This window comes from Thunnus albacares, chromosome 13 (assembly GCF_914725855.1).
Source record: "Thunnus albacares chromosome 13, fThuAlb1.1, whole genome shotgun sequence".
Taxonomy (NCBI): Eukaryota; Metazoa; Chordata; class Actinopteri; order Scombriformes; family Scombridae; genus Thunnus; species Thunnus albacares.
In genome coordinates, this window is record NC_058118.1 from 14555749 (window position 1) to 14576150 (window position 20402).

At 40.2% G+C, this 20402-nt stretch overlaps 1 protein-coding gene across 1 annotated transcript in view; it reads right to left on the reverse strand.

The window, feature by feature from the left end:
- Window positions 1–3162: 3162 nt before the first annotated feature.
- LOC122995102 (protocadherin Fat 3) overlaps window positions 3163–20402 on the reverse strand; it is a 63727-nt gene continuing 46487 nt past the window's right edge. The window contains exons 41-53 of the mRNA XM_044370111.1: window positions 19755–20317; window positions 19313–19444; window positions 19014–19171; window positions 18346–18877; window positions 17911–18064; window positions 16243–16399; window positions 14775–15191; window positions 13973–14228; window positions 9724–9825; window positions 8839–8898; window positions 8520–8558; window positions 5999–6064; window positions 3163–4721 (exon numbers count right to left, since the gene is read on the reverse strand). Coding sequence (XP_044226046.1) covers window positions 3961–4721; window positions 5999–6064; window positions 8520–8558; window positions 8839–8898; window positions 9724–9825; window positions 13973–14228; window positions 14775–15191; window positions 16243–16399; window positions 17911–18064; window positions 18346–18877; window positions 19014–19171; window positions 19313–19444; window positions 19755–20317 — 3397 coding nt within the window. The 3' untranslated portion in view covers window positions 3163–3960. The remainder of the gene's footprint in view (window positions 4722–5998; window positions 6065–8519; window positions 8559–8838; window positions 8899–9723; window positions 9826–13972; window positions 14229–14774; window positions 15192–16242; window positions 16400–17910; window positions 18065–18345; window positions 18878–19013; window positions 19172–19312; window positions 19445–19754; window positions 20318–20402) is intronic.

A 20402-nucleotide genomic window follows, 5' to 3' on the forward strand; every position in this document is an offset into this window, starting at 1 on the left:
CTGTTGGCTATAGTAAAATGTACACTTACCAAATAGTAATTTTGGAGGATTTAGTGACAGATTTTGGAAATGTTTATAAATAATTTTAAGGTACCTCCCAAACCTCGCAGACACTCAGGCATGCATGCTACTGCTGAATCCCAACTTATCTCAGGGCATGCATGCACAATGCTCATTATTACATGTTTAGGAGTGGGCGAGTCCTTATTTTTGTGTAAAACAACTCTGCTCTACGCCCGTGTAGCACTGCATCAAAGAAACATTGCAGCATTTTGGGAGCAGGCATGTTGAGCAGTATGCAGATACAAGCGTCATGCACGCAACACAAACACATGGACACACACGCGCACAGCACACATACAGTCCTCATCAAACCCTAATTGGCTAACATGTGTTGTATGTGACAGGGAAAATGAAATGCAAATATGATCAGAGGAATGTCTGGTTGCCATGGGAATGTTTTCTGGCAGAAGGTCAGCCTTGTGGTGTTTATACATGGAGGGTTGGATGATAAAAAGGACAAAGTTTGTGTGTCAGCTCCGCAGGGGGGAGGAGTGAGGAAATGCCCCAAACTCACAAAGGTTCCTCAGTGCATTTCCTTGTTAGTTCCAGACAGAGTGAGTGCAGCGCGAAGACATGCAGCACACCCGACCATCTCCTGCTCACAACCTTTTGTCACCAATCAAAAATTAATGACTGGTCACCTTTTGAGGATGTAGATACAGCGATTAAGAAATGCCACCTTACTTGCCGGTAGCAGACTTGTAACATCCAGTAATTAAAGTTGCTCTAATTTTGATTATGTGCAGAGGTGTATGTTGTATTAATCAAAATATACTGAGGCTGTGGAATGTGGTGTTCATTTTCTCATGCGTGGCTGATGGCTGGCATACAAGACCCACAACAAAATTCTGCGCAGACAGCAAAAGTATTATCTAAGATACTTTTAGAGATGCACAGTCTGCATAATTTGATCATTGCACTGGGTCAGTATGGAAATAAACTCAAACTCACAGGAACAAAGAGACGAACACAATAAGCTGGCGATATCTATTCAAGTCAGCAGAGAAACCAGCTTCTTTCCACCAGCCAAAGCAATCATGATCATAACACCCCCCTTTTCAAATAATCTCAAATGATTTCAAAATAATATTTATTCTATGACTGATCATACAGTTTATGCACTTAACATTCCAGGAGATGTTGTTACACCTTCATGTCTTCCCAGGACATCAGTGACTTTAAGCTCTGCTAAATGAATCTTCCAAATTCCAGTCGGAAGGAAAAGACAAACATATAAGAGGCGTGACAAGACTGATTTGATAGGATTAAATATTTTGGGGGATTATTTATCTCATGTAGTCTGCAAGATATAGCTCACCTGCTACAGAACACCAGGTACATATTTACCCTTAAGACAAATACCTTTTTCTCTCCAATAAATAAGTATGAGCACATTCTTCAAGTCCTTGTAATGTGCAGCCACTCCAACATCCAGACTGGTACATAAACACTGTGCTTCAGTATGTCAGCGAGATGAAATTACTTTTAAATCCAGTAGACGTGAAAGATATTTTGCAAGATGATTCAGCTGTAATGGAAGGCAATAAAGTATTAATACATGACAGCAAAGGTGTCTCGCTTGTTTGCAGTCTTTATTCACAGCACTGACATTCTGGGTTTTGAGTTTCAACCTTTGGAAGCTGCTGTTCTGTGTTGTTTGCACGTGCTCACAGTATTCCTGTGGGTTTCCTTTGGGTGACCCTGTTTCCCTTCACAGTCCACAGACATGCAGGCCAGGTGAACTGGAAACTGTAAAGTGCCCACAGGTGTGAATGTGTTTGTCCATGTGTTAGTCTGACCTGTCGGGGATGTTTCTCTGTCTGTTGCCCGATGCGAGCTGGGACATGCTTCAGAAACCCACTTTCAGTGCAGACCTGAATAGGAATGGCTATTGAGCATGAATGGATGGGTGGACACCACACTGTGAGACATGGATACATTAGATGACACTAAGCCTGATCATGACCATGTTAAGACCTGTCAGTTGGTATGTGGTTACAGGTGTTGGGGAAGTTCCAAAAAATACATCAGAATAGTACCTTTCAGTACAATAATTTCTACAGTTATTTTGTTAAAAAAAACAAAAACAAAAAAAAACATTCTTGCATCAACTCTTGAACAATTTTTCAATTTCATGCGCATAACAAAAGCTATTCAAAATATAAAATAGCTTTTTAATGGCATTTTTGTAAGATTTCTTAGGAATCCATGTGAATCATATAAGAGCACACACTTGAATTTTCTCACTGTGTTAAGTGCCATCTTTCATAAAAGGCCTTCACAGTGTTACATCTTCAGTATGTACAGCAGATCCTGTACCATCTGACGAAGGTGATTTGCACTTACCTGCTCTGTTCGTCAAGAGTCCAATACACAAAGTGCTATGTAAATTGTTTACTGTTTACATCCTTCAGTAAGATGTGGATGTTTTCCCCCCACACCGCATGGAGACTGTTTTGTCGAATGCGTCGTCTCCTTTTCAAATCAAATACAAAGTCACATTTTTCAGTAAGTGTATGTGTGATGAAGGAAGGTAAGTGCACCTGTTGCCATTACTAACTCTAAATTTGTCCGACCAAACTGACAGCAAACATCTGGTCTTGCTTGTTCCCAAAAGTCCTGAAATGCCATTTTGAATGTGTTAATCCGTAAATACTCCTAGTTACCTACCACCTGTTTGTTTTTCCTGTGTTTCAGAGTTGTTTAACATGGAGTTTAATTCCATTTACATTCCCCTTTGCTATGTGTGAGCTGGGAACAGAAAAGCATTTACCGCTATCAGTGAGGCAAAACCAACCATGTGTACATGTTTTGGGTGAGTTATTCTGTACTTCACGGCTGCATCTCCACATAATTCTCTAAGCCTTTCAGCACATAGTGTCTGGAAATTCATATTGTATGTTAATACCAGGCATAAAGTGGGTTTAATTTTATCTGAAGCACTGTGTAAATATTCAGCTTTTGTAATATATACAAAGTACATAATGTATATTGGGAGCAATATCATAATCTGTATTGATAAGCGAATCCTCAAATCCCCTGATACTGGCCCTCATAACTGCTCAACAGGTATTATGAGTTAAAATGAGAGGCCAAACATACTGTTGAGCATCACCTGAAGTGCTGTATTTAATTACAGTCATACAAGCCAGATCCCCCGGATGCTTGTGTTTATGAACAGGCAACAAGCAACCAAACAAATGAATGGTATAATAATAATAAAAAAAAAAAATCATTATGGAATGATTAAATGATTAAATAAAGATCCCCTGGTATCAATTTATGGTAATCTTAACAGCATCTCTGAGGCTATGTCTGGGATGTGGGCGAATAGTTTCTCCTCTCCAAAACAACCCCGGGCATGCATCAATAAAAATAAGAAACGCAAAAAGTATTACATGGTTGAGCTAACAAATGATTATGTGTGTTTTGGTCTGTAGGTGTGTGATCCAACAGAATGATGCATGAAATACATGATAGCATACTGTATGCGCATACATCTGCATGATCTAATCCAGGAACATACTGGATCCTTTCTTAATTTGATGTTAATAAATGCTGTGCCACAGTGACACCATAAATAATAAATGTAATAGCATTGATTCATAGCCAAACTCTCATGCAGTACAGGTAGAGTCAGGAGAACGCACATATTTCCTCTTATTCCTCTAGCCTTTAAATGAGCTGGGGGATTGGTGGTAGATTTGTGTTTGCTTACAGCGGGATAATAATGCGGAATAATCAAAGTGTATATGGTAATATTATCCTTTAATTAATTTTAGGTGGTGGACCAGCGGTGTGGTATTATAAATGTCAAGTATAATCAGAGGGAGTCGCTGCCTCTCTTTAATTTATAAAGGTATATTAAATCTATTCCTCTTAAACAGTCTCATCTGCTCATTTAAATCCATCCCAGCCTGCTGTAGGTTCAGATCCGGTGGAGGCTCTGTTTATTCGTGTGGCTCTCCTGGCTCTGAGCGACACCAGGTTCAGCAGTCTCTCTAGCTCATCCCCGGAACCTGCCAGACTGCTGGCACTGAGCTCTTCACGATCCTCCTGCGAACCCCTCCACTCCCCTGTCTGTAAGTCCCACGCTCGTAGGGGAGGCAGAAGTTGAGCCGGGTGCAGGTTGAGGCCTGGGGGGCTTGATGGGTATCCCTCGTAGGCTCGTCGGGTCGGGGGTAGAGTATCATAAAGGCTCTCTGTGTCTTGATTTTGCTCCGGATCAAGGCTGGACTCTCTGTATTCCTCATACACAGGTGAGGAGCTGTCTTCACAGCTATCATGACCGTGTGAGTGATGGCGGTCTCTGTGGTCTTGGCATGCCCCCATGTCTCTGCTCCTGTTGCCTGTGTTGTTTCCCTCCCTGTCGTGCCGTCCCTTTTCTTCTCTGTCCAGGACGCGTTTCCTTTCCCACTCACCCGACTGATTCCTCTCCCACTGGAAGGTTCTCTTGCTGGTCTCCCGTCCGCGCTCTCGGCTTGTGTCACCGCTGTTGCCCATCACTCTGTAGTCCAGCTGGAGAGAGCGCGTGCTGCCGCCTCGTCTGATGTTCTGCTGGGTGTCACTGAGGTCGTAATGGGATCCAACCTCTGGTGGACGCAGACGTGATGGCGACACCCAGCTTGAAGTCTGGCTAGAAGACTCCCAGTGGTACGCTGAGAAGAAAAGGACACAGACAATCTTTTATTTTAAGAGAGGGATTCACATTAGCATAGTGTTTTAGGAGCCTGATGCTTTATTCCCTGGACAAACTACTGCTGCCAAATCGCTTCAAGTACGTAGTTCTAAATTCTAAGTGCGTGTTATGGTACAAACAGCCTTTCTGCACTGCACAGTGCAAGCGGGGAATCAGATTATCTATCTAACAGGATCAGCCAGCGACAGGTGCCACATCAATCACTTCTAAAACAACAGTATCATCGCAATCTTATCTATTGGAGGTAAGTGAGGTGACACCAGTGAATATGCTTTTGAGTATCAGTTACTGGAGGGAATGATCTGAAGATGTTAACAATTACTGATGGGATCTCTGTCCTCCTAAAGCCTGAACACCTGACTCTTGAGTGTAACATCACGAAAACAAGGTGCCAGGATGTGAAATTGACTGCCTCCTAATAAGCAACCTCCTTCGCTTAAAAGAAAAAATGGCATCCATTTTTCTGTTACATTAATAATTGGCCATTGTATATACTTTGGCTTGTTGTGTTTGTTTCTATTTTTTCTCCTCTTTAGTTTTCCCTCTCATTATTATCTTCTCCCTTGATCTCTTTTTATTTTTGCAGAAATGTGTTGCTCGTTACTTGTGTGCATAAGAATTTGACTGCGCATATTTGAGTGTATGCAAGTGTGGTTGTTTGCTCCTCTGATGCAGCAAGAAGCTTGTGAATGGCTTTGTTTCTTACTGTGTCACTATGGGGTTTACCGTGGCTTCTATGGGACTTCTCCTGCATGTTTATGCGTGTAATTGCTCCATTTCTCATTTAACATTAATTAATGTGCAAATAAAACCAGTCAACAAAACTCTTCCCCCCCCCCCCCCACATGTGAGTTCATGCTGACAAACGGACTGACACAGAACTTCACACTAATCCACTACTTCCTACAAATTACAGCATGCAGGTTGCATAATTCATGGTTAGGTTAATGAGCTGTGAGTGAAAAAATATCATATTGATGAAGAGAGAGGAGCCAGAGAGGTCACACTCTATGTGGGATGGAGAGTACACTTCATTAGCAGTGCCAGCTTCTTGTATATAATGCATGATGTGTGGACAGAGAAATCTAATAGACTGGCCATGCCAACACGCCACAAAACATGTGGGAGGTCTTACTGCATGCCATGCTGCTGGAATGTCTCTATTTCTGGATGAAGTATGCTCAAATGAAAGATTAAGGGTGGGAGGGAGGGGGGGACATAAATGAATGTTCTTACAATCCACAATGTACTCTTTGATGAACTCTACACAAATCTCATCTTTGCTCTGCAGGTGGCGACTTGCTGTCACTGAAGTGGAAAACAAAACAAATATCTCATGGGACAGGAAGCCTTTGATGATGAAATGCTTTTCTCATAGAAACAACTGAATGCAGAAGAACATGATGAATTATGACATGGAAGAAAACACATTACATGACGGGAAGGGGAGCCTGGCAGAGAGCCATTTAGCACATTGGCGATACATGTAAACAGACAAAAACACACTGTAATTGGACACACAAAACCATAATGCAATCTCATGCAACTTGCATTGATATGCAATGATATGCCAATGCAGCAAAAAAAATAAAAATTCAGTTCCCATCTCCAGAATGCCAAACATGAATCCTCTTCGCCTGAGTATGTATCAGTGAGTCTGTTTTTTTCTTATTATGTTGATATCTTAATCTTTTTTTTTTTTACACTGTTGTTTCTGTAGCTCACTAGTTTCTTTTAAATCACTTGACTTGAGCACAAAAACATGAGAAAACATAAAATAAGAAAATACATGTTTGTCCATGTGTTCCAGTAACACATATGGGTTAACAAGCGTTATGTGGAACAACCTACTGAACGAAAATGTCATTCACCGTTTAAGTCTCTGAAATAAAGCTTCTTGTGGCTCAGAAGGCTGGCAGTGACAGAGGCATAAACACAGTCTCGCTCTGGGTAAGTAATGAAATATTTTGTAGACCTAGTAAATAACACGCAACTGAGAACAAACAGACTTGGTAACTATGATCCAATTAATATTGTTTTTAAAGACTGCAGCGGATTCTGACGAGAACAAAGGGATCTTATGGGATAGGTGCAGCTGGATCATGACTGCTATGGTCTTTGCATAAGCAAAACCATGCATTCAGTAAGAGGAGAAAGTGTTCAGCCTGTACATGGTGCCCCCATTTAGTGTGAAAAAGAAAGCGTTTGAAGCTGCCTTCTCCTCTGCCATTCTGTGTGGATGTGAGGCTTGGCTCAAAGTGCCCCTATAATCCACTGAGACACTCAACATGGTCGGGGTGAAAGCTCTTCTTTGCTTAGAGTGAAGACCGCTACACCCAAGTGGACTGAGCTTTTCAATCTTAACATAATTCAAATTATCTCAGTTAACTATTTATACTGTAGACACTTGTATATGTTGCATAGAGAATTGGGTTATACTTTTACAGAATATTTCATAGTATAAATACATTTAACATCTGTTTTATTTGATGATAAAAAGGTGTGTTATATATTGATAATATGTTGAAAATAGGTTGAGGTCTGAGAGCATTTTATTGAACCTGAATTCATTATAGGATCCGCTTATCAAATCCAAATCCTTTTGCATCCCTTATTGAATTGATTTTGGATTAGCTTTCAGCATTTGTAAGTACTTACAGTTATAAATAACTAGAATTGTGAGATTCAGCTGAGATCTATATTAGCAGTTGTTGGTGAAGAAAGCTGAAACACTACTGTTTTGCTTAATTAGTAATTAACAGTATTCATAATCAGTCACAACCTATTGCTACAATCTGAAAATGAGATGAAATGTTGAATAACCATATATCTGGCATATATAACAAGTGTAGCTGACTTACTTTTGCACTGATTTGTACTAAGCTACTTCCTCCAAATACTGGGGGAACTATTATGTTAATCAGCTCAAATATTAATATGATATTCATGCATGTTAAATTGGAGGTTCTGAATACTAAAACTGATGAATTATTAGAGAGGACTTGCCACTCTTTTGGTCTTGTTAAAATGCAAAAACACAATCATAGAGAGGTGTTTAAAAGTGGGGTTTCTTTTTATAACACCAGACAGTTTCACTGTAGCCTTTGATCAAATTACTTATGGAAGAGCCTGATTGAGGATTTTCAAGATTTTTCAATTTCGATAGGTATTTACTGGTATTTTCTCTCTGGCAATATTCATTTTCTGACATTAAACATTACATAAACATATATTCTAAAATCTAAAAATCGTAAACAAGATATGTAATGTGCAGGACATTTTCCTATTAAAAAATAAACTTCTCTTGTCACTTATTGGCTGACATATCCACCAATAAAATGTTTCTGTAATAAGCAAAAATCAGCCAGGATTTATCGTTCATGCTCTAGAATTCATGTTAATTAGCTTTAACCAATATAATCTGCAGCCAGCAAAGTTTTATTTTAACTCATAAAAATACAGTAATAACAATTTGCTAGATCCAAAAAAGGAACCCCCTATGAAAAACCAACCTTAGTTGCAAGACAGTAAGCATAAAAACTGGGAGCCTGCATTTACATTCAGTGTCTGAGTAGCAAAGATTTGGCATGAACACAAATGGTAATCTGTGCTGTTGTATGGGATGTGATAAAGGTATTCAGAGGAAATAATACAAAAGAATACAAAAGGTTGAGCTTTGGGATCACAGCTTGAGTAATAAAGCCAAAGGGATGGCAAGTTAATACGATGTTTTTCAGTTGCTTTGCATCTCACTCACCAGGGCTGTTCCGCCGCTGTTCTTTATCCATGTTTGACACTACAAAGGGAGAGAGAAAGAGAAAGTGAGAGACAGACTGAGACAAACAACACAGAAACCAAAGGAGGGAAATTGAAACACAGAAAGATCCAGTGTCATAAACTGACAAAAAAATATCAGAAATCTAAGCAGCATGTTTTATTCTGTATAAGACAGGGGGATAGAACAGCAAAGCCTTGGCTACATTCACTACATTATATCATAGTGCTACACCACCAGAACAAACACTTTGGCAGACACAAAAAAGATAGAGGAGTCAACAGAAGATATTCTTTCATACCTTCACTTTCAATATTATCAACAGCATCATTGACTAGACGTATGACTGTCACTATGGAGGCTGGGAAGAATACAGAAAGAGAAAAGAAGAAGAACAGAAACAATGTCAGTACATTTATGAATAGCATAAGGTTTCATGTGCTGGGTGTGACCGAAATGAGATGGAAGAATGTGTGTGAGCATGTATGTGCACACGTGTTGAGAACAGAGGAGACATGTAAGTCTTGCCAACATGTTTGAATGCATGTGGTACGTGGGTGTTTGTGTGTCTGTCCTATAAGGTAGTGGGAAAGACTCCTGCTTTCGCTGTAGCTCCAGTAATTAGACAGGAAACAAAGCATTGACATCGACCCTTCCCAGAAAACACACACCCACACACACACATGATCATTAGGGTGTTTGGAAGGGAAGATCAATGGTATTGAGTTATCTGAGAAAAAGACACCCTATAGAAGCCAAGAAAAAGAATAAGAGGACTTTTCTCCCACCAGCGACCTGCATTGACCTCCGATGCATTTGTATGTATGCATTTAATTGCATTAAGGTACTTTTCATGAAACATTTCCACTGGTCTATAATCTGCTTACGTTCCAATATGTTAATACAGTTAATGCACTATAGTAAAAGTGCAAAGTGGACTGATCCTACATTGAGTGAATTCCATCTAAAGTAGTGGTTCCCAGCATTTTTTTTGTCAATGTCTAAATGTCTACTTAGGACCGCTCTTCACAGGGTCTATCTGTGAAGAGTGATATTCCCTTCTCTTTCTTTTGAATAACTTTTACTGGAGTGAGGTGGTAAAAGTATATAGTGTTTCACAAGAAAAAAAAAAAGCAAGACTAGGGAATGCAAATTAGGTTGGGTCATTTCAGTGTTAGAGTCTTACCGTTATCATCGAAGGACTCAGACGTGTAGGAACTGAGGGAGTGCTCCTCAGAGGTGGAGTCTGAGAAACATGCCACCTCGTCTACCAGCTCTGACAAGTCTACTGTACAAACAAACACAAACACAGGTATATTTTCATTTCCAAACCATTTTTGTCGCATATCAATATATATCACACAAATTTAAAGTCAAATTTAAAGAAATCATGATTGTTAAGCCAGTATAAATTCAAAATTTTATAGGGCAAGATCAGATTTTTTTTAAATACAATATACTTAATACTCACAAGTCCATATGGGTATGTATGACAGTTACTGAATGCTGTAATCATTCCTTCTGTTCATCCTGGCCATGAAGAGATCACATTCTGGCATTAATTTAATCTAATATGAGGCCTCCACAGTCTCAGGTTAGCAAAATCAGGTGGGTATTTTAAGTTACAGTGTTTTTAGTACCCTCTTGATGAAAATATGCTCTTTATTTGCAAGTCAACCTGCAGACGTCCCATACTGTATTAGCTTTGGCTGGACTTTGAAGTGCATTTCCCCATGGATGAACAGAGGGAATTATTGCAGCGATCAATAACTCTCTCACTGTACATATGGGAATGTGAGTATTGTATAAAGATAGACTTGAACAAAATCTGAATGAATCATTTCCCATCCATCCATTTTCTTTTTGGCTAGCTATGTTAGGTACAGAGAAAGCCAAAATGGGTCACCCGTCCGTTGCAGGGTTACACACATAACAAAACATTCACATCTAAAGATAGTTCAAGTTGGAGTATACTGAATGAAATTTGGTCTGTTCTCAAAGACTGCCTGCTTCAGAGTACAGCACTTTCAACAAATCCTAGTACACCCACTGCAACTCCTTTTCTGCTCATTAAATGCTCTCTGTGCCAGCTGGAGGAGTCATGGAGGCCACAGAGTTACTTATTCTAGTGTAGTTCAGTGGAACAGATGTGAAAAAAACCCTCCTCAAAACTACAGGTCCACTGGAAAAACGCAACCAAACGTAAAACAAATCACATGACAAACTTGACAATATTTATCAGGTGCAGACAAGGGCAGAGAGTTGGGTAATGAACAAGGCTGCATGAAATTCTAACCTGTCCAGCCAACTCACACTATAGCAATGAAAGCTATTATTTCCAGTCACAAACCGCACATTTTGTCTGCAAGAACAAGTCGGATTAAATTCCATTTGGACAATGCTGGCAGCCACAGTGTCTCCAGTAAGCCTTAACCTGCATGTCTTTAGAGGCAAATGTTACAAATCAGTATTATCCCTGCCATTCTTTCCTTTTGCTGAGCTGTTATTTGATGGGTTGTATTCTTTCAGTCAATCAGTGCTGCATCTGAGTAATTGTTTGTCAAATAACTGCTAGAGGGACAGAGCAGGTACTTACATATCACAATTACTTCTGATGGAGGCATGTTGGCCTATAAGACTGTCTGCTAAGCTGAAAGACAAGTACCTTGCCCTACCATGCGCTTTAATCCAAAAGCAATAAAACGCCTGATTTCACATTAGTGTTCAAACTGAGAAGGAGATGCACAAGACCGACAGAGCGGAGATCATTGATATGGACTCTAAAAAAAACATTTCTACTTGGAAAATAAAGCTGGTTGAACTGGCAGCTTTGCTGATGTGATTAAAAGTAACTTTTGGCAAAACCAAACAGCCTTCTGACATATTTTGTTAAATGGAAAAAAAAAGTCGTAAAAAAAAACATTTTTCTGTTCCTTAAACTTATGCACTCAAAAAAAGTATAAGTTTGGTATCAGTACCAAAACTCAGTCATCATGTCTAAAAATCCAATGCTATGCAATGCTATATGATGCTACATCCAATGCTAATCTGATGTTATTTCCAGATCTTTCAACTCCTCCTATAAACATAACCATTAGTAACTAGCTTTCCCCGTTTTGCAAAGTAATAAACAATGTGTTACTGTATCTTGGTAACATGGATTATTTTCTCATAACTGGACAGAGCGTGTCCTTGTCTCTCGCACCTTGTCATATCTACTAGAATTTCCTTGATGGTTTCAAAATTGGGCTTCAAACTTGACATTCAGTAAGCAAGGAGTCACGCCTTGGGCCATCTTATAACCAAAACTGCACTCTGTCCATGAGGGCATGTTGTCTGGACATCAACTTTAGCTTTTTAAGCCCAAGCTAGCTGGCTACGGTCCAATGCATATGAAACAAGTACAACACTCCTGTGGGAATGTGAGCAGTAAGGCAGTGCCATCAGTCAAACTAGGTAAGAAAGGCAGCAAAACAGCCACCGGTCTTATTCAGCATGCAGGCGAGGGGACACTTCAACATAATCAGGTGAGAAAAAGTCAACTTTATAAAAATTTCTTTCTTTCTTTCCCATTTATTTTCTCTCCTCACACACTCATTCGTTGTTGTGCCAGTGCCTACGCTGCCATGTGCCAATGCTGGCAGACATGCCTGAGGTTGCGGTCCCAACCCCTGCTGTAATCCTACCACTAACACTCAGCCAAACCATATTCTCATCCCGGTCCCCAACTTTTTAAATCCCCTACACTTTTCCAATTGTGAGTGCCATCAAAGAAATCATCATGCGTCATTCTGGCATCCACCATGCAATTCTGACAAAATCCGCCTTTTCTTGAAAATGTAAAACTTCACATTTTAGGTAATTAATTAATGTTTAATTAAGTTGAATTAAGTTTGACTATAGATTCATTGATTAGCACAAGGTCTGGTTTGGCTCTTCACAAATTGCTCTCTGTAATTTGTCCTGCAATTCGCAGAGTAATAACTGGAAAGCCTCCACTATGAGGGTTTACTCCATTTGCATTATTAGAGGAACTAGTGTAATGATGTGACTCTTCCCGTGACAACAAGTTGTCAAACTCATTCAATCATGAACCTTTTATTCAACTACATTTCTTTGCTAAACATCATAAGGATCAATATTCTTTCTCTGGGACACCCTACAATGTTTTTGAGATCAAAATTGCCAAAAACTGAGCAATATGGGACCTGATTTGTTCACAAGTGTTTTCAAAGTATTTAATTATTCATTCAGTTTTATTTATTCATGAGGCAGCAGGTAGTGACAGAAAAACAACCAATATGTTCCCTTGTTAGTTAGTATCTCACGTATTGACTTGTGTCCATGTACTGCAATGTTCATTATCACTTGTTTGTGGTTACTGAGGTGTTAATACATAAATACAAACTTTCAAATTGTTTAATTAAACTTGCAGTTAACTCTGGAGTCATAAATGCAATAATAAGGATATTTGTTAACTAATGTCTCAATCACGTATTAATTAATGGGCTGTGATGTAACCGTGACCCCTAGGGGCACATGCTTCTCTCTCTTTTGTGCACACACTCAGCAGGGGAGCAAAAAAATAAAATAGCCTATTTTCCATTCAGGAAGGAATCAATAATTAACAGGCAGGAAGTTCCCACTGCAGGCTGTATAATTCAAACAACAGGTTGGACAGAGAATCGAAGTACATGACGTCTACCTAAGCGCTGAGATGCAACATAGTTATTTCATGAACAGGGAGCAAACTATTAAGTGTGTTTTTGTTGTTGACAGTCGTTGGCAGCTAAATATCAGACTGTGGTTGAATTATCTGACAGCTACGTCTTACCGCTGTCCCTCAGGTTGTTGTCTTCTCAGTTGATGAAGGTATATACCATGCAAACTTGGATGAAAAATTGTAGAAAAGTTGGCAGAACAGTTGACTTTAAGTGGAAGTGTTCCAACTACTTGGATTTTGACTTAACTTTTTTGAGCAAAAGTAGGACAAGAACAGAAGACATCAGTTCTGGCTGATTACCCTGACCATTCACACAGAAGTGCACGAGAGATGTCTGAGAGTTAACCTGATATAAGAGGACATAATTGCCAATTTCAGCAGCGTAACAGAAACGTTAGTTAAATTACCAGTTATTGCTCCCATGAAATACAGTAAATACTAAAACTAAAATGAAATGATAGCAAAATAAAGAATATTACTTCTTAACCACTCTTGCTTACTCTGGGCCATTTTCTTTGATGTGTGTGATCAAAAGGCATAGATCACTGTGAAATAAGCTCTGTCAGTGGAGATAATGGTATGGTTGTAACACAATGAGTTCACGGCTTGTGTGCTCCGTGGCTTGTGCCTTTATGATCAGAGGTTAGAGACTGTGTGTGCATGTGTGTGTGTGTGTGCGCATGGATGTGCGTGCATGTGGTAGCAGTCTTACCCTGTGGACTGTTATCTCTCTGTGTTCTCTCCAACTCAAAAGCTCTCTGCCCCCATTCCTCCTCTCTCTCATCTCTCGCTCTCTCCAGCCCTTCCTCCCTTGTTTCCTCGCCCTCCCAGGACACTTTGTGGGCCGGACTGTGCTCTGAGCGACAGGCCGATGCCGAAGGGAGATTGGGTGCCACGCTGCACACTGCGATGCCCCTCCTATTGGCCACGCCTCGGATATTAGACATGTCTGAGAGGAAGCTGCTCATCTGTAGAGATGGAAGAAAACAGCAATGCAAAAAAATGCAAAAGCTGGTGATATTCTATATTCCTATTTTTGTTTTAAAAAATCAATTGAAAGAACAAAAGCAACAATTAATTGATCCAACTAACAAGTATTGCCTGTGCAGCCAAAGCCGTAATACAGTAGCTTCTTTCTCTCCGGCATAGACATCAGTTTCTATCCAAACGCTATTAAAACCACATCAATGAGCAGCACAGTTGCACTAGGACCTTTCATTTTAATGATCATGGGCACTGTAGTACATTTTCTGTCCACCCAAAATACATTGTTCTGCTGCTGTAAAAATTCTGCAGCTGAAAATAGTTCCCAACAAATGTGCTATTTTCTGTTATATACAACAACTCAACTTGCTTCGCATTTTTCAATGTTGCTAAGCTCTATCAAATTATTTTCTTGTTATTTTAGCTAACATTGTTATGACAGTTCTGTAAGGTGCGGGTCATGTTATAATACAGGAGACAAGTAAATAAACTGTAATCATTACTACATGCCAAAGCACACTTTTGCATACCTGACTGCCCTCACTGGAAGTGGTCTTGTCACCATCCCTGCTCCTCATGCCCTGGTTGCTGAGTCCTCCTGGTAGAGGGGAGTGGGCAGTCGGACGTACCATGACCTGAGGAGGGCCTACAGTGCTGCCTCCCACCTCACCGTAGGTGCTTGTGGCCCCTGGTGAACCTGACACACGCACTGCTTTAAACTCAATCCCTTCTGCCCCCATACCAGTCTTGTGCAGCATATAGCTGGTTTCTGTGGAAATAGCTGAGACTCCCATCACAGCCTGAGTCCCTGAGCCTGGGACTGAGTCTTTCCTGAATTTGATCTTTTTCCTAAAGGCAATGAAGAGTATGAGGAGGAGAATGATGACAAAGACAAGGACCCCAATTCCAATGATCTCTCCTGGTCCGACGTAAGACAGGGGCTCCGCCTGTGGCAAATATGGAGAAAGATCATAATAACTGTTTTTTTTTTTTTCAATTCCAAATGAAAATAATGCGTACACCATCATTGCCTGGTGGGAGCAAAGCAATTTTCATATTTAGTATTCATTTCCATTCACTCAAAGAACAATAACACACTTGTTGAGAAAACTCTGCATATGTTGTTGAATAATAAAAATGTAGATTATCCCTAAAAAGAACAGATGTCAAGGGACAAATCAGGCTTTTTCTTGTGAATACAGATCATTTTAAATTATCCAGGGAGCCATGTGAGAACTGTAGTAAATATACAGTACATATGTGATGGCACACATACAGTGCAGTTGATTGTTCATCACCAAGACGTACTCTGTAAGGACATCAATGCAAATGAACAGATCACACATTGCAAAGGCCATCAGCATTACAAATGTTTTATGACAGAAATCATCTTTTGTTTAATTAACTTTTTTCCCAGTGTAAAAATAAGATTATGTGAGACTTCATTATATCATACACTGAGCACTGCAAAGGATTAGAACAATTACATTTCTGGTCTTGCAGTTTGGAGGAAATGATAATGATAATTCCACAGATTTGTGTTGTGATAGAATATGTAGCGAGTCATCTCCAGTTGTATCGGGACAACTTTTATTGAGTTTTATTTCTAGCAATAGACAACCCTCAAATGTCCTTTAAAACAACAAACAAAGCTAACGTATCCTTTGGTTGTGAAAGCAGCCTGATAGGTTTTATCAACTATGGTTACTTTTCTGCTAATTACAGTCTTCTAGGGAATAATGAAAGCACCTTCATTCTCACAATATGCAACATTAATTGGGCTTGCACTACATATATAAGGTATACAGGGTGAAAAGAAAAGTCAAGACTGTGACAACTTCAAATCGAAACTATGATTTACCCATTACCACACTTTTATTCATCTACTGCAGAGACAAAGATACCAAGCTGGTGTATAAACCTTCTGGGAGGCCACAGCACACTCAAAATTCTCAACAGTTTCACTGAGTTGTCCAATTAGAAGCAAACTGACTATACCTGCGTGTCATCCCCCAGATCACCAGGCGTCTGATCATCACAAAACTGACCCTCGTACCCTTCTGAGCAGTTACAGTAGAACGACCCGAATGTGTTGACACATTCTCCTCCATTCCCGCACTCATCCTGGTCACACTCATCTACATCCTCATCACATCTGCAGAGAGGCAAAGACAAATAAATTGTTATGCATGAGAGCAGTAAAGATGATTTGTATCAAATTGAAAGAGGAGAATAAAAGATGAAAGTGTTACAGTTAAAAAGGGTGAAAGAAAACACTTTGGAGAGATCATCTTTTCATAGGGCCTTTCTTTTGCTAAAAGAAGGGATTATCTTCATGGATGCCCTATTATCCTCATTTATATAGCTCTGGTTTAAAGAAACAGACACACATAGGTACTCATACTCTTAGATAAAGACGTTAAATTCTGAAAGAAAAATCAAAAACGTCATTTTACTTCACACACATGCATGCTCATCTTAAGCTTGTCATTTCAAACATGGTGCCCTGCTGTGATAGAAATAGAAAAAATACATGTATTTCTCTTTTCAATTACTTCTTCTTGATGGGATTTTCAAAACACTGTAGAAGAGTTGGCCTTGGATGTAAGAGGAAAAATCATTTTCTGAGTACTGCAGAAAGCTTCCTCTGTTGAAAGTTTTGTTTTAAATGATAAAAGTAGAGGAAGTCATTAAGCATATGCAGTTTCATTTAACAAGGCCCGGATATATCAGCCATTGATATCCGCTCATGAATATTTTAGAAAATGAATACTGTACATCCTAATTAACGCACTTCATGAATTCAGCATGTTGTGTTCTACTTTGGTTGTATTCCTAAGGTTTAGCTTTGAAAATGGATTTTATAGTATTTCCAATTTAATATACTTTATTTTATTGTTATTTACATGCACATATTTCAGTCTAATATTATTATTTATCAATCAGCAGGAAATAAAACAATTTCAAAGCCAATTACACTCAACAGCTTGTGGCTCTGTGTGTTTGTGGCAGAATATAGTATTTGCTGTAGCGATGGTTGCCAGCTGTGTTTACCATTAACTGATAATGATTTGAATAACCTGCTGCCTGATAAAGAAAAAACAGTTTCATTTTCATATTTGGTATTATTAAGCCAAATATGATTTACTCCAACTACATCAAATACATTTTCACATTTTTGTCAAAAGCATTAAAAAAAAAAAAAAAGCAAAATTGTCTTCTCCTTTGAGGGAGAAGTGCTCCCTAGTGGTGGTTCCACTGAACAACCAAAGCACAACATGAGCAGAGGTTATTTCAAAGGCAATTACTGAGCTGTAATTAAGAAGGCAGCTTGAGAATGATCACAGGGTTTTCAACTGAAATTATGCTGAATTAAATTAGAAACACTAATTATCTCACACTGTAACAACTAAAACAACACAGTGGGTTCTGGGGTGCTAATGCAAGCTAATGAGTGTGTGTGTTTTTGCCGAGTCCTACACATGTTCTGTGCGTGAGTGTGTATGAGAAGGGAGATGCAGATTTTTAATGTGTCGAAATCATCACCCCCCTGACTGTCATTGAATACATACTCTGCATACTCTTCATTTGTCAACACTGCTTTTACAATTAGTAATTAAGGTGTGTGTGTATGTGTGTGTGAGATTGCAGGCTATTTTATATTACATAAGTCCCCCGAGTCCTCTAGGACAGCCACAGAAGAATGCGCTGCCTACAGGCTTGCAGTCTCCACCGTTCTGGCATGGGTTTGGCATGCAGGATGTCAATTCAATTTCACAGCGCCCCCCAGTGAAGCCAGCACTGCAACTGCACATGAAGCCTATAGGAGAGATTCAAAATGTGTCAAATAATAATGTGCATAATTATGAATGTTAATAAATTATATTAAATCCCGTTGATAACATATGTTTTCATTTATGAGTATTTAAGCACAATACAGACTATATATATATATATATACAAGCTGATAGTCTCTACTGCATCAAACTAAAATTATGCAAAAAAATGATAATGCTGTAACAGACTGAATTTGCATGCAGTGCTATTTGTTTATACAACAACACGACACCCACACACATTCACACTGTTATCTACACAGACCTCCAGAGGGCAGGCTGCTACAGATGGCTCCATTGAGGCAGGGTTGGCTGACGCATGGATCTGGATAAAGCACGCAGCCCAACTTGACCTCACTCAGCCCGGCTATCTCAGCGTATCGGCTTCTCTTATTCTGGAGTGGTAGCTCGTTACCGTTCAGCATCAGTGAGCCTAGGCAGCCCTGGAAACCGTCCTGGGCTCTCGGTGGGTCCCTTGCCCCACGGTCACCGAGTCCTGGCCCTCCCTGGTTTCTCCTTGGCCCTGGGCTTGGCCTCTCACCTTGCCCATTTGGTGGCCTCACTTGGGCCCCAAAGAAGAAGGAGGAATCTGCGGCCAGAGGCCAAAGGCGAACAGGTGCTCTGGCTGCTCGGCGGCGCTCCACGTAGCTGTCATCTAATGAAAGGAGGGTGTAGTTCCTAGTCAGCTCCAAGGCTACAGCGTGCCAGAGGCCATCATTTATTGGTCTACCAGAGATACCCATAATGCCAAGGGTGTTGTCACAGTCCAGCTGGAACCATAGTCGACCCCCTTCAATCTGTGAACAAAAAGAGAAAATAATTGTATCTTTTAAAATGATGCAATTACTGAAATAAAGAACACCATTTCCTGGGTGGATTTAGCATTGAGAAACAATACAGTAAAGTGTAGCAATTAAATGTAAATGTGTTTACCTTGAGCATGGTACAGGGGTTAACGCGAGTGAACATAATTACTCCTCTTCTCTGAAGTGTTCTGATCCTCAGGCCGAGCCTCATCTCTCCGCTCTGGCCGCTGTCTGTCACTCTGTACTTGATGTAACTATTTCCAGAGAAACTCAGAGAGGTTTGGCCTACAGATTCACAAAACATAGAGGCACAGGATTAAAATAAGAGGCCTTCAACTTAGAGACAGACAAGACAAATACAGGTACATAATCAAACCATATACAGCAGTGGTCCAGATTCAAGCATAAATAAGGATGAAATCATACCTGCACACTCATCTAGCCTGTCAGGCTGACACTGGCAGACAGATGGCGCTGTAGGACCGGAGCGAACACACTGCATGTCTGCTGGACAGGACTGACCTTCACAAAGCTCTACAGGGGTTGGGCATGTCCTTCCTGTTTGGAAAGGTGTAGATACAGGAAAATGAGAAAATAATACATTAATGGAGTTAGAATATGTCTGCAAAATAAACAATCCTTTAAATTTATTGTTTTATTTAATGTATGTAAAGATCTTTGTATCTATCTATAGTGTCTGTCTTTCTCTCTGTTGATTTATCTTCTGTTGGTTGTTTATCTTTGCTGTTGGTTTGTCTATCTCTCAGTGTGTTTATTTATCTGATTTATCTTTTTATAAACAGTATTGTGTACAGTATGTACAGTATGTGAGTAACATTTTAAATACAAGTGTGAGTTCAGTGCTCACCAGGGCAGGTGCAGGTCTCTGTACGGCTGAACCTTGGTGACACCATGCTGACCCTCTCTGTGCTGTAGGTGACCAGTGAGCCACCCTCCATCACCAGTGTCTGTTCACACACCCTGTCCCCACAATCCAGCTCCCCAGAGCAAGCACTGCTCACCGCCATTGCCCCAGCTAGGACACCCCGAATCTGGCCCCGTGCTGCTGCTTCCTCCAGCTTTCCGGCCATTTCTTGCTGAGAGTAGAAGCCACCCATCCGTCCAGAGCTCGATGTCTCTGGCCTCTCCATGGCCAGAAGTAAGTCGACGTCAGATGTCCCCATCACTGGCTGTACAGTAAGTATGTGGAGGGGATCTTGTTGTCCCGGTGACCATTTCCAGCCAGCTAGTCCCCGTAACATTAGTTTGATCTGGCTGAGGTAGCGACCAAGCAAGTCTTCCGGGGACAGGGAGCTGAAACGTAAGGTCAGGGCACTACGCAGCAGCACGTCTGTCACCTGCTCGACCTGGACTGACACATCAGCTATCACAGCGAAACGTCCATCACTCACTGTAGCATTCATCTGGTATCTGATGACAGAGAGGACAGGCACATGTGAACTCTGTGATGCACCAAAATGTATTTTAAAAGAAAATGTTCCATATGAGTATATAT